Genomic DNA, 15,694 nt, shown 5'->3' with positions numbered 1-15,694 from the left:
AGAAAGTTCATCCAGTCCCTCTGAAGAAAAAAAAACCCAGTGTCTGTATCATGCACATTTTGTCACTTTACATGCAAGTACTTTTGAAGTGTGTGTGTGTGTGTGTGTGTGTGTGTGTGTGTGTGTGTGTGTGTGTGTGTGTGTGTGTGTGTGTGTGTGTGTGTGTGTGTGTGTGTGTGTGTGTGTGTGTGTGTGTGTGTGTGTGTGTGTGTGTGTGTGTGTTATATACAGCACCGGGGCTGCCTTTGGCGGAAACCTATATAAATAAGATATAGCGAGAGGCGGACAGAATCTAAAAATACCACGGCTGAGTGAGCAGGGCTTAAGAAGCAGTGGCTGTCTCCACTGTCAGGCCTGCCTCTTGGTCTTCAGGCTGCGCGCTGCTGTCTCAGAATGAAACATTAGGCCTTTATAAGCAAACGGAAACAAATCCATCTGAGACCAGACAGCTCATTTAAAGTGACGGGTAGAACAAGGGGGATTTTATATCAGATATTGAACGTTTGATCCTGTTTGGTCTGTGTGATGTAAAGTGTATGAAACGGCTATGACGAGATTGTGGATGGATTGTTCGCACGTTAAGTGTTTAAAATGTGACTTCAAGGTCACGCCCTGTGGCCGTGTCCCTTTCCCCTTTGTCATCAATTTCTTAAAGAACGACACGTGCATGAAAACATTTACCCCCGTACACATCCTGCGTCTCACCGCCCATCCCTCTTTTTTGTCTCTGTGTCTTTCTAGCCCACATACACAAACAACCTCAGAGGACCATTACATGTCTAATACTGTCTGCACACACAGGCACACAGAAGCATGGCTCTAGTGCCGGGCCTGTGGCTGGCATGAAAGACAAACTGACACTTTCATCCGTCCGTCCATCCATCCCTTTGTTTGTCCACCAAGGCTTCAAACATAACCTTCTCTCCATTGGCACAGCTCCCTCAGCACCTGATATGTGAAGTACACTACAAAGTGTGAATGACTGTGGACCGGCTCAGCGGTGACTTGAATTGGCTGTTAATGACTCCCTAAGAGATATATTTCCATTTGAAAAGGCGGCTGTTAGTGTTGCTTGTTATTTACGGTCACTTAAAATGGAGCCTGTCAGTGTTCTAGCTCAAAATCCTTTATACCGAAGACATTTTACTCAACAAAATTCTGAAAGAGCTCTAATTAAGATTAGCGCTTCAGAAATCCTGTTGAAAAAGTGTCCTCGGTGAAATAAGATTAGTTCCTGTTTGCAAGTGAGCCCAAATTAGCATTTCCTGTACAGAAGAGAAGTGGTGACCAAGCTCGTATGATGAACACGTAAGATTTGCATTTTTTGCTTTGTGAGCCAAGCTGTGAGAAAATGACTATTTAGTCAAATCTAAAGCTTGAGTTGAATCCTAAAGATTTGAATTGCCCTTAATGGTGTGTTTCCTCTCCACTTTTCAGCTGGGCTTCTTAGCTTCTTCTCTCACAATACAATAGCTGCAAATAAAAGGCAAAGCTAGTGAGTTTTGGTCTCTGCGTTTCTGTATACGGACACACGTTATCAAAGAAAATTCCCAGTTCTGCTTCAGACACTAACTTGTTAACATAAAGCAAATAAAATACACACTGCATGTTTATGATCAGCAGGTAAATGGATTTTTCCGCTTGTTCATTATGTCTGTATATGAATATATCAAAAGCTGCACACACAGGTGCATGCTCACCCACACGTCCACGTAAGAAAGCGAACACACACACACACACACACACATTCACGTTAACACGCGTATACATCCTGACATACCAGCCTATTTCCTGTGGCTTTTGCTTCCTGCATTTGTACAGCACATACCAGCCGTTTTTCTACCGCACAGAACAGATATAAGTGTAATTACTTATTTCATATCGATCCATCTGCACAAATAGCCATCTGAACGAGCAGAGCAAGATCATATTTATGTTCTTTTTTTCTTTTTTTTTTTTTTCTCCTGGGCTTTGGGTCACGCGGTGTCGAGGTGAGAGGGAGGGCAGCTTTGTGAGAACATGGTGTGTGCGGCGGTCGTATGATGAGCTGCTGCGTGAAAAAAACAGACCTGTGAGGCGGACATGTATCGCTTGTTTTGTTTGCCTGTATCATGATTGCGGAAACAGACGCACCAAGAAACACAGCGAGTACAAACTCAGGTAGTACATCAGGATTTTTTATTTCATGTCTTTCTTGTAAAAGATTTTCTGTTAAAAAATGTTTTGTTTACAGGAACTGATACAGGAAATTCATTGAGACTTTGTGAATGTCATTCACACATGGATTTTTTTCTTTTTCTCTTGAAGAAAAAAAATCCTCTCTGTGCTAATTTCCGAAGAGGTGTTTCGGTTTTTAGACTGTAGCAGCTATTCCACACGAGTCTTTGTAATTGAATGGAATTATGTCATTTCGACATCCTCTGCTGTGACTAACGTAATGCAATTGCCTTAGCTCCTATGAATCATCACCAGAGGTGTATGTCTGTGTGAGCCCTCATTCACCACTCTACATTTGAATTATGTCCCATAAGTGTGGAATAGACGGTTTTGTGAGGCTCGCTTGAGCGTTTGTGTTGGTGTAGTGCTTCTACGATTCTATACTTGATTCAGGGATGTCTGTCTAACTGTATGTGCAGCTCAGCCTGCAAGGACAGAATGTGTTGGGTTTAATGGCTTGTGCTCCTATACACTAAAGTCATCAGCACAAACTTAATCCTGCGGGCTAAATATGAGCGAGAGCTAAAAATAGCCCCCGTAGCTACAGTAACATGCGTAGCAGGATATGGTTGTCTGGTAGATGATAATGATGAAGGAGAGACTAGTAGCATAAGAAGAGACATGTATGACAGGTGGTTTTATGTTCTAAAGAAGGTTGGAAAGATGTAAAAATAAAGATCCTCATTAAACGTATAAAATGACATAAACCATCACATGTTCTTAATATCTTGATTAAGTTAAGAAGCTCTTTGATTTCATAATATTGTTGCATTTGTGATACTGATTTTTTATTTTAATTTGAATAGTAAGGGAAGCATGTGACCTTCTCAGCAACTCTCAAAACTGCTTTGATGGACAAAAGGACAGGTTTAGACATTGAGACAGACAGATGGGCACACACACTCAGTAGGTATATAGATGGTCCGACTAAATAGACAGCAGCTCAGGCTAATAATGGATTGAGAATTTGATTAGCGGCGGGGATAAGAAGACAGGATCTAGCTCCATCATTACTGCCGTCTGTCCGAAAACCCTAATTATAACTAAACGCACTGACCCTTTTCTCCCTCGCTCCCTCACTATCCTCTTACTAACCCCACACAATGCTCGACAATCTGAACAAAGCTTCCCTGAGGCCCCTAATCTAATAGAGCAGTCTCTACAAGACACACACACACCAGCCAACAGAGCGGGTAGGACACAGTCTGGAGGGAAGGATGAGGGACTGATGGAGAAAGAAGACATGTAGTCAGATAAAGGAGATAAATTGGACACTGATTGAGGAATAACATAGAGAGAGAGAGAGAGAGAGAGAGAGAGAGAGAGAGAGGGTTTCTTTTACAAGTCTCCAAGGGCTGTCAATGTGGTGTTCATGATGAGGGAGCTCTGGTGGGACCTTATTGTTCCCTTGTTTGTATATGTGTGTGTGTGTGTGTGTGTGTGTGTGTGTGTGTGTGTGTGTGTGTGTGTGTGTGTGTGTGACAATCTGCTGTGAGCCCTTTTAGAGCTCAGCCTGTTTTATTCCTGTTCTGTGTGAGGGTGATCACACAGACTCTGATCCTGCAGTACACTTAACACTCCTGAAGCAGTGTATTGATTTGGGGGGCGGTGTACACAGAGGAACGGTAGTGACTGGTACAGAGCTGTGTAACACGGGAAAGCTCAACATGACCTGTGATGTAAATGCAAATAGTCATAAGGAGGCAATGTTCAAAACGCATCAGACGACCAGCCATCGACCTCTGTGCATGTGGCACATGTCACTCTGTTTTTTGTTTGTTTGTACTGTGGGTAGCTGTCTGCATGCTTTCATGCCAGACTCATGCAGGAGAGAATAGGTTCAGTGTTAACATGAGGAAGAAGAGCTAGTTGTTGCATTTGCGTACGAGTACAAACGAGTACAAGTCTACCTAAGATAGATTACTTACGATTTTAGTCATCAAATATACTTTAACTATAACGACCAAATTCTTGCCAGCGTAGGATACAATCACAGTGAAGTTAAAGAGAAGTTAAAAAACGTACATGCAGCATTCCTGATTGAGGACAGAATGAACAGAAGTATATTCAATTTGGCTAGGCATCTTTTTAAACTCACCATTCCCTAAATTGGATGTTTGTTGTCTATATTAACCCAGGATCAAAGAGATGGGACACATCAGACATTTTATATGTAGTGGCCCGGCTCTTGCCACAGTTGTTAGTGTCAGCGAGTCATCTTATATAATGCTGCCATCTATCAGAGGGAGACAAGTGAACTAAAGAGACAGCCTTTCTGAGCCTCCAGGCTGCAGCCGTGCCCCCCCCCCACACACACACACACACACACACACACAAACAGAGAATGTTTCTCTATCTGCAGGGTCGTGGTTTCTATCACCCCGTCTCTTGAATATGCCCCTCCCACTTCCGTCCTGTCCACACAGACATCTTTATCTGCCAGGACAGGGCCAAGTGCACTGTTCAGGCCAATCACAGAGTCCTGCGTGGACCAATCAGAATCCAGTAAATACCTTGGGCTCTTCTAATTTCTCTACTTTGTGCCTCCTCGTTTTCATCCTCCTCCGTCCTCCTGCCTCTGACCCAGAAATTCATCTTGAAGAATTTCTCAATTCCTAAAATACATCTCGAGGAGAGAGGAGAGAGGAGCGAGGAGCAAGGAGGTGGAGGAGCTATGAGTGAGGATGCACAGCTGCGGAAGTCTTTTCGCCACCTGTGATGTATCAAACAGGCGTGACAAAAGACGGATGATGCAGCTGTGCCGCACGTCGTATTCAATTGAGTCACTTTAAAATACTGCCCTGAAGCACGGATGTCTCATTTTGTCGTGTCTCATTCTGCCTCAGCTCCTTGTATTCTTTCCTTGCCTCCTCTGATCACATCTAAGGTGGGAGGGACTAAGACACAAGGAGAGGAGCTGAGGCAAAGAATCGAGGGTTTACAAACTGAGAAGTAAGAAGACGGGACATTCAAAGCTCGGCACATTTAAGACTATTTGTATATGCTGTCAAAATAATAGCATGTTTTAGGAGAAAATATTAGGCCATTTAACAATGCAAAAAAATCCAACAGCCTAACTTCTAATGTATGTCAAAGTCAGTGACTAAGCGGTAACTGAATGAATTGTAATCTTTAAATCCAAGAGGGAATACAGCAAACTTAGCAGTCATTGTTTTCCTAAGCAGCAGTGATACATATTCATCCTGAACCTTAAATGCCACAGCATGACTGAGGATACAGACGGCAGGAAATGATTCTTGCTTTTACTGAAGTGTGTGCAGCAGAGAGGTTTGCCCGTGTGATACTTCAGTGAGCGTGGCCCCGACCGTGCAACCGACAGGAGGCAAAGTATTGAGTCACTGAGGGTGAATTGCAGAATGCGTGAATGCTGTGGAGCACTGAGCTCTACATTCTGCTTTAGTAAAGATTGAATTTGGCTGCTTTCTATCTGCCGTAGCACTCACTCATTTCAGGTGAAAGGGTACGAGAGATTCCTGTATTTATACAGTCTTCCTTCATGAATTGATTTTCATGAGATTTATAGGAGAGCAGACCTTGAGCCAATTAAAATTGACTATATGTTCGTGGTTATTCAGGTTTATATGAGGTATTTGTTATATTTTAGACATGAATCTTGAGGATATGTTTGTAAGAATTGCCATTTTTGTTGGCCGTTTAAGCCCTTCGGGTGCTTTCTATGTTTTTGGAGCAACTAACCCTATCCGCATACTTTAAAAAACTTTCATCTCTCTTTTTCCCTAGTGGAGCTCGACGCGGAGCACGCACAGAGAGTCCCTGGGGCAGAACAGGGAGGGGCCCCAGCCCCCCAGGTCAAGCTGAAAGAAAGGCAGAAGTTCTTTGAGGAGGCCTTCCAGCAAGACATGGAGCAGTACTTGTCCACTGGCTACCTGCAGATCGCTGAGAGGAGAGGTGAGGTCAGAGGTTCTTCGGATACCACAGTCCTGCTCTTTGATTCTATTTGAACAGCGTGAAATTAAGCATTTCTTTTGGTCTGAGGCCTGCAAAGGAAAAAAAGAAAATGTTGAGGAGTTAACGTTTGGGTTGTGGTGTCTGTTACTAATTCTGCTATCCAGCGTTCAAATGACTTAATTCCACAGTTCTGATACCATCAGCTGAATCCTTTACACTTCAACTGCAAATCAGGAGATTGAGCCGTAACGGCTTTCTGCAGCAAGACTCCACAATCCGAGTGCCTGTCACAAGTAGAGCCATTTCTCTGAATAATGCCATAGCGCCATATCAATGTAGTCTTCCACTGGGTTTGTAATGGAACCCTTCTGCAGTTTACCCCGTGTATTACTGACGAAAACTAGTGCTAAAATACCCAAATGATGTGCTTCAATGAGGGACTTCGTGAGATATGCACCCTGCACTGAAAGATGTATTGGACTCTACCAGCCCAGAGTTTCCTCTTCTTTTACTCACCTATCCTGCTCCCTTAATCCTCTGGAAGTGGCTTATTCGAGAGTATTGTGGAGCAGTGAGGAAGGAGGAAAGATGAAATGAAAGGAAAGAGACTTAAGGAGAGGAGCAGAGAGACTCACGTTTTCACTGTCACTCAAAACTGTTTCTTTTTCAGATCAATGGTGTTTTTTCATAATATCCACAGCTCACTAGCTCATAGTCAGAGTCTTGTGTCGCCTACATTCGTTCACTGTAAAAAGACAGGGGAGATGTTTACATTTAGGCTTGACACTTCAAATGATGTAATTCCGAGTACAAAGGCGAGCACGTGGGATGCTCAACAAAAATCCGTGACAGACCAATTCAAATCAACCAGTCATATTTGCTATATGAATACTTATAATTAGTTTCAGAGGGGACTTTCATTATAATTCTGTTGAAATACATCTGAAAAAAAAGGCTATGGTTCGAAACTCAATAACACACAAAACACTGCGACTCATTATCTTGCGCAGCTACAGCAGGGCGGTGCCACTGAAGAGCAAAGATACAGCTGGGGACATTGAGGAAGCGGGGAGAGAGATAAAAAGAATGAACTGAAAGGAGATAGTCAAGAAGAGGAGAGAAAGGGCTGCGGATGTCACGAGCCACTGAGCTATCAAAAGCCAGTCTCAAGGGTCTTATACACACACACACACACGCACACATTCATGCACACACATATAAATACTCTACGCAATCTCACTGGAGGCAAACACAGTCCTTCCCAACAGGGGAGCCTTTTAGGCAAGGTCACAGTGAGGCTAAAAGAAGAACACGGTGGAGGCAGTCACATGGAAATGATGTTCTCAAAGCAGTGCTTTCTGGACCAAAACTTTCACAACATAGCCGTAGTGTTGTTTGTGTGTGTGTGCAGTGTGCATTCGTTTATTCGTGTGCTGGAAAGACGGCTCCATTTAGGGCCGAAAACTGAATCAACATCCCCCGTACTATGTTGTTTTATGAGGCTGAATAGCTGCTATGTGGTGGTAATTCTGTAGCTGACAAGCGAGATATGTAAATGCTAGTTATTAGCGAGCATTAGACCCTTGTTCCTTTTAAGATGTGTCACAGAAAACACCACTGCTGTCTCCACAGAGAAAGAGAGAGAAGGAGAACATTTCTTTCCATTTTATACACCAATCCAGTAATATGTGTGCAGGAGGGATTTTGTGTGTATGTGTGTATGTGTGTGTGTGTGAGTGTGTGTGTGTGTGTTTGTGTGTGTAAGTTTAAATAAAACACAACATCCATTTGTGTGTGTGTATGCTTTAAAGCCATCTGGGTTTGTGTGTTACTTTATGTACATTAGAATCAGTTTCAATCAGAATCAGAACCAGAACCATTTATTATCAAGGTATGTTGCACATGCAAGGAATTTGACATGACGGGTCGTGCATAACATTAATGTTTAATGTTATGCACGACCCGTCATGATTAAACAATTAACACAGTGCAAAAAGTAGAAACATATTGAAATTTACAGTAAAATATAAAATTAAGTAAAATATAAAATTAAGTGAAATATAAAATTAAGTGCACAAACGAACAGATAACAGGACTATAAACAAGTGAGATGTTAGTGTAATGCAAAAGTGTCGAGTGTATTTAAATAAGAAACCTAGAGGGGATGTGCAGGGGAGAGACCGGTAGGAGATTGTCCTGGAGATGACAGAGTCAGTGGGGGTCCCGGGCTCTGTTGATGAGCCCGACTGAAGACAGGAAGAAACTGTTCATGTGGCGTGAGGTCTTGGTCCTGATGGACAACAGCCTCCTGCCAGTGTGCTAGTGTGTGTTGCGTACATTTGTGGACAATCAAATGAATTGCCAAAGTTGAGTGGTCTGAAAATATGACACTAACTCTGTGTGTGTGTGTGTGTGTGTGTGTGTGTGTGTGTGTGTGTGTGTGTGTGTGTGTGTGTGTGTGTGTGTGTGTGTGTGTGTGTGTGTGTGTGTGTGTGTGTGTGTGTGTGTGTGTGTGTGTGTGTGAGATCTTTTGTTGCTATTTGAAGGACGGAGAGACTTTTGGGGCAGTCTCCATGGGAAATAACATTCCCCTTCTTTCTCTCTTTCCTCGCTCTTTATTCTGCTCTCCCTCCCTGTGCCGCCCTCCTCTGCTCTCCTCATTTCCTTGAGGTACGGTAGCCAATGGCATCTTCTCTCACTGCTGCGCGCCGACCAATCATCGCCCTTCTTCCTCTTGTGCTCGCAACTCTGCCCCCCCCCCCCCCTTTCATCCCCACAGTGCACTGACTGGCCGTTTGTGATGCATGCAGCACATCATGATGGTGAACGGGGGGGTTTGTACCCCTGCAAGGTGGTGAATCCAGGACTGTAGTCGTATTAGCTGCAGGAGGAGTTTCCAATGATTTTGTTGTATACTGCTGAATAAACCACAAGCTAGTTTGCCATTCATATAGAACATCAACAAAGATATCAAAATAAGACAGAACATGAAATAAGTCAAATATTGTTTTGGTAAAGATGTATTGCCTCATTGCATGTCATAACAAGTATGTGGAGAGTGTATAATTACCATTATGCTAAATATAAATTCATTTAAGTTTGGTCTGTATGGCTTTGATCTGTTTTACGTATTGTATTGTTTCCGATTTGGTGCTGGGTTCATTGTATCGTGTGGCCAGGTCGATCTTTCATCCCATTGAATGTGAATTTAGTTATAATTTAGTTTTACCCAGCCTTGAAATATACATGCGTGGGTACCATGATGATTACTTACGTGATTATTTACATATGGGCATATAAAAACATTAATTATTTGGGAAGATGTGAACCTATCCTGAAATAATGTTGCTCGTCGCCTTCATATACAGCTTCCTACATGTAGTGACACCTGGCAATCCATTATTTGTGGTGATCGCTGGACAAAATGTGTTCTGTACACAAGCTTACTCATTTCAAATACCATCCAGCCTGAATGTGCCCATTTGCTTCTGCATTGCAACTTTTGAAAAACCCTGTCTTCCTGGACTCAGCCCCTTGCTGCTGCTGCCCTCCTTGATCTTGTGCGGGGCTAATATCTTGCTGTCTCATGTTGTGTCCAGAGCCAATAGGAAGCATGTCGTCCATGGAGGTGAACGTGGACATGCTGGAGCAGATGGATCTGATGGACATGTCTGACCACGAAGCCCTGGATGTGTTCCTGCACTCCGGGGGAGAGGACAACAGTGCTACCTCGCCTGTCGCAGGTTGGTGGCCACAAACACACACACAAAGTATGTTTCTAAGTCATCTTAGTCAGAGATTCTCAATCTTTTTTCTCTGTGATTTAGCCGAGACATCACGTCTATGTACAGTCGACCGTTAGACGTCTTTTAATGGCAAAAATCGCTATATTGGAAAATACCCTCCGTAGCCCAATTGGTAGCTATAGCATTTCAAAAGTAAAATTGAGTAAAGGTTTACACTACAGCTACTATTTTGGTGTACAGATGTATCTGTTGTCGTTCAATAGCTGTCTAATTGATGACTAGGCTATACCTGCATGGGCTATAGTTTGACGTCTGCTACACTTTCACCGGCAGCCCAAATTTAGCTGTGTTTCAGCCTCTTAAATGATTCTGAAAACTATTCACGGACCCCCTGAAAGAGTCCGGACCCCAGGGGACCCCACTTTGAGAATCACTGATCTAAGGGACTTCTCTTTTTCCCTGGTCCAGATGTTGAGTCCTTCACCACAGAGATCAGTCTCCAGGTCCCCACCCAGGCTGAGCTACGCCACAAGCTTTCTTCCCTTTCATCCACCTGCACCGACTCTGCCAGCCAAGACACGGAGGCCGGGGACGAGGAGGAGGAGGACGAGGAGGAGGAAGAGGAGACGGAGCAAGGAGGAGGTGGAGGTGTTGGAGGATCAGGCGGAGGAAGAAGGAGGAGAAAGGCCCCCGCGGTGGTGACCCTTGATGAAGAGGAGGTGCACCTTGACACAGCGTTGGTGGATGGGGTGAACCAGACCAACAAAGACAGTGAGGCGAGCAGGCCGACGGTTTGAGGACACACGGACTGGATTTAAACACAAACGCACAGAGCCGCAAAATCAAACGGAGATATATAACAATATTGGCTTCCTTCTCAAATTGTCATACTGAAGAAAAAGATGTGAAAGAAAACACACCGATGTTGCACTAACTGCCACATGACCTTGCCTTAAAAGACCACTGATGTGAGTTTAATTCTAATTGAATCCTATAAAATAGGTTTGAGTTACCTTTAGCATACAAGCATTGGATGGCTTAACATTCACATAAATAGTTTGAAACTATTTAGAGAATGCTCTAATATTCTGCTTCTATGTTTGTGCATGTTGAGACCAGGAGAGACCTGTGACTGATACGTAGGAAGTAAGAGACATACACACCAAAATCATCCATGTGTCCCTCTTGCTGTTTACATGCTTCATGCTCACACTTACATATTCGCTAAAACTGCAGCTCTTAACATTCATTCATGTGTTAGAGACTCTGGACTGTTTTGCAGAATATAAATACACGATGGTGTTTTGATCCAAACGGGAAAGGCTTTTAAAAAGCTCCATCAGGTTATGGTGGTTGTGGCATTTTATGAAAGAATAATCTCTCCATTGCCCCTAGTGGTATCTAGCCATGCAGAAAGTTTTATCTGCCCAGGTTTTGTCATATCATTTTTAATGCATCGACAAATGGCAATTAAAAAATTACAAACGGCTCAAAACCTGGACTGATAAAACCTTCAATCCACCACCTTTTCCGTGAATGTTTAATAAGTGCTGATGGAAAATGTGGTAGAAATAAATTCCCCTGCGCGTGTTATACAGACCTTTTTACAGCCGACATAAAAAATATGCTTGCACCTGTTTTTTTGCCCGCAGCCATCCAGATGAGTTAGCAAGCTGTAAGCATTTAATCCAACATCAAAACACAACTGTTTCTGTGCAACAGGTGTTTCTCATAGTAACTTATGTAGATGGTTGGCGTAGATAAAAAACACGTAGGAGTATGTATTTAAAAATGACTGAAGGTTTTTACCAGGACACCTGTAACCAACCACAGACGCATTCGGCTGAGAGACACCAGTTAACACGGTCACTCATTAAACCAAAACACTGGCAGCATCAGGGGCCCGTGTTCGATCCCGGGCTGGACGCTGTGTGGAGTTTACATGTTCTCCCCGTGTCAGCGTGGGTTCTCGTCGCGTTCACCGGGTTCTCCAGCTTCCTCCCACATTCCAAAAGACATGCAATTTAGGTTCATTGATGGCTGCGCCGTAGGTGTTAACGTGTGCGTGAATGGTTGTCTGTCTCAATGTGTCAGCCCTGCGATAGTCTGGCGACCTGTCCAGGGTGTACCACCCTGCCTAACGGAGTGGATGGATTGGATTGGAGACCATTAAATTAACAAAACACAATGAGAGAAATCTCCGTTGGTTTTGGTTGTCTGTTCCAGTTTATCTTCTGGATCCTGAAGAAGGCCTTCAGCACTCCTTTGTCTGAGTGAGGATAAAAACTTTCATGCATAGTGAAGCACACGCGAGGCTCGCTCTCTCTGGGTCGGTGACAGCATCCAATCCCACGCCGACAGTAATTACAGCAGAATTATTCCATTGATGTTGATATCGTAGGGCCATTTGAGCAAAGGTAGCACCTTTGTTTGCTCTCGGCAGCTCAAATCCTGAAGGGTCCCCAAGGACCATATACTCCGCTCTGCCGCTGCAGCCTCAAGTGGGCCTCTCTCTGGCTGATTTCGGCTGAATTACGGAGTCAGACAAAACACTGTAAAATCGACATCCATAAGATCCTCTGCACTCATATTTTGGAATGCCATTTTTGCTGTTCGAAATGTAACACAAGCAACGAAAACAAGGAGGTTTTTGAGCGGCATTGCGCCCCACAACTACCAGACTAGCACTCTGTAGTTCTTCCGTATACAAAGTACATCACTGTCACGTAACTGGGATACAGAAGAACAACAGAGCTGTGCTCCCAGAGACACAGAGAACATCAGTAACAACTGCAAGCGTTTTTCACAATGCATATCTATCTCAGCTATAGATAAGCTTGAACATCGGTGAATTGTCCTTTTACGATAGTGAACAAATGCTCTGCAGGGGGCACATGGATGCATTTTTCACAACTTTATGGATATGCTGAACCCCCAAAGCTTGTTGCAATTCCTTAACTGGTTTACGAGCTACATATTGCAATATTTTAAATACAAGCCACCAAAAAAAGCCAAACATGGAGTAATAGATGGCAGTCACCTGGCAGTGGGTTTTACACCACATAGTACTGTATAGCTGACAGACCACAGATGGAGTTCAGGTACCAAGATATCAATGATTTAACACACACACACACACACACACACACACACACAGGAGAGTTACTCATTGCCATTACTTTGACCTATAATATTGGAACTTCTCCTTTTCAACGAGGACCGAATCCCTGTTCGGACTGTGTGCTATATGCACTCGACAACACCCACAAGGTTGAACTGTATCCACATTCTTTTTGTACAGAAATGTTTACATTTGTGTGATGTGATAGCATTACTCCTTCCTTTCTTTTCCCCTGCCAACAGTTTCTGACTTTAATAAATGTTTCTCCCCCAAGCATTGTTTAATTTCCATCGAAGCGTTTCAGGAAAACAATAAAGAATGAAATATTAGCAGGATTTAGAGTTTGAGCATGTTAATAGTCCCTGTGCTTTAACTCTGGATGTGTAGTCCTGCCTCAGCTCTTAAGGGAAAGCTGACATGGTGAGGAAATGGATAATTAAGGTTATATTATATTATGACTGTCTATGAGGTGGGTGATAACGTCATCCATGTATGTCCACCGGGACTTGCCGACCTGACTGGGATCTGACGACCCGGACAATCTGTCTTCCATCATTTAAGATGATCTCCAATGCTGCTGTGAAAAGGATGGGGGAGATGGAGTAACCCAACGCTGTCTTTTTTTCCCCAGTTAATGCCAACCAGTATATTATGTTGAAAAAGGTCATAAAAAGTTCTAATATAGTTTATCAAAAAAAGCCATAAAGAAGTCAAAGTATAATAAGTAAAAAATATTTTAATCAGAATATAGTGTGTCAAAAAAGTCATAGTATGGTATGTAGAAAAAATCATAGTGTATTATGAAGCTAAAGTATGAATAAAAGGTGTTAAAAATCATTTCATAGTATAGTATAGAATGTTGAAAAAAGTATTGAAAAAGCAAAATACAGTATGTCGAAAAGTCATAGTATAGCATGTCGAAAAAAGTGAAAAAGTAATAGTAAAAAAAAAAAGAAAAACAGTCATAGTATAGCATGTCGAAAAATGTGAAGTAAAGTCATAATATAGCATGTTGAATAAAAGTCATAGTATAGCATGTCGAAAAAAAGTGTGATGTAGCATGTCGAAAAAAATTTAAAACAGTCATAGTATAGCATATCAAAAATGTGAAAAAGTCAAAAGTAACAAAGGTTCATATGGCAAGATCATCACTATATCATGTCAAAAAAGAGAAAAAAAGTGTAATAAAGCATTTTGAAATATAAGAAAAAAAGTCATAGTATATGCTATACTTTTTTCGACTGACTTTTTTTACTTTTTATCGACATGCTATACTATGACTTTATTCGACATACTATACTATGACTGTTTTTGACTTTATTCGACATTCTATACTATGACTTTATTCGACATACTATACTATGACTTTATTCGACATACTATACTATGACTGTTTTTGACTTTATTCGACATTCTATACTATGACTTTATTCGACATTCTATACTATGACTTTATTCGACATGCTATACTATGACTTTTTTCGACATACTATACTATGACTGTTTTTGACTTTATTCGACATGCTATACTATGACTTTTTTCGACATGCTATACTATGACCTTTTTTGACTTTTTTCGACATGCTATACTATGACTTTATTCGACATGCTATACTATGACTTTTTTCGACATGCTATACTATGACCGTTTTTGACTTTATTCGACATGCTATACTATGACTTTTTTCAACATGCTATACTATGACTTTATTCGACATGCTATACTATGACTTTTTTCGACATGCTATACTATGACTTTTTTCGACATGCTATACTATGACTTTATTCGACATGCTATACTATGACTTTTTTCAACATGCTATACTATGACTTTATTCGACATGCTATACTATGACTTTATTCGACATGCTATACTATGACTTTTTTCGACATGCTATACTATGACTTTTTTCGACATGCTATACTATGACCTTTTTTGACTTTTTTCGACATGCTATACTATGACTTTATTCGACATGCTATACTATGACTTTTTTCAACATGCTATACTATGACTTTATTCGACATGCTATACTATGACTTTTTTCGACATGCTATACTATGACTTTTTTCGACATGCTATACTATGACTTTATTCGACATGCTATACTATGACTTTTTTCAACATGCTATACTATGACTTTATTCGACATGCTATACTATGACTTTATTCGACATGCTATACTATGACTTTTTTCGACATGCTATACTATGACTTTTTTCGACATGCTATACTACGACTGTTTTTGACTTTTTTCGACATGCTATACTATGACTGTTTTTGACTTTCTTCGACATGCTATACTATGACTTTATTCAACATGCTATACTATGACTTTTTTCGACATGCTATACTATGACTTTATTTCCTTTTTATCAACATGCTATACTATGACTTTTTTCGATATTCTATACTATGACTTTATTCGACATGCTATACTGACTTTTTTCGACATGCTATACTATGACTTTATTCGACATGCTATACTATGACTTTATTCGACATGCTATACTATGACTATTTGACATGCTATACTATGACTTTATTTCCTTTTTATCGACATGCTATACTATGACTTTATTCGACATGCTATACTATGACTTTTTTCGACATGCTATACTATGACTTTTTTCGACATGCTATACTATGACTTTATTCGACATGCTATACTATGACTTT

General features: G+C 41.6%; 1 protein-coding gene across 1 annotated transcript; it reads left to right on the top strand.

Annotated features, from left to right (window-relative positions):
* The first annotated feature begins 1,795 nt into the window (after window positions 1-1,795).
* Window positions 1,796-13,287, top strand: dtnbp1b (dystrobrevin binding protein 1b). Its single transcript, XM_076106520.1, has 4 exons — window positions 1,796-2,160; window positions 5,980-6,147; window positions 9,747-9,890; window positions 10,362-13,287. The coding sequence occupies exons 1-4, from the start codon at window positions 2,112-2,114 to the stop codon at window positions 10,688-10,690; spliced, it is 690 nt and encodes a 229-aa protein (XP_075962635.1). The 5' UTR covers window positions 1,796-2,111; the 3' UTR covers window positions 10,691-13,287.
* Window positions 13,288-15,694: the final 2,407 nt, after the last annotated feature.

The sequence above is a fragment of the Anarhichas minor genome, unplaced genomic scaffold, assembly GCF_050575085.1.
Source record: "Anarhichas minor isolate MPS153535 unplaced genomic scaffold, ASM5057508v1 ptg000033l, whole genome shotgun sequence".
Taxonomy (NCBI): domain Eukaryota; kingdom Metazoa; phylum Chordata; class Actinopteri; order Perciformes; family Anarhichadidae; genus Anarhichas; species Anarhichas minor.
The sequence above is the reverse complement of the archived record's forward strand: the minus strand, read 5'-3'. Positions and strand labels throughout refer to the sequence as shown.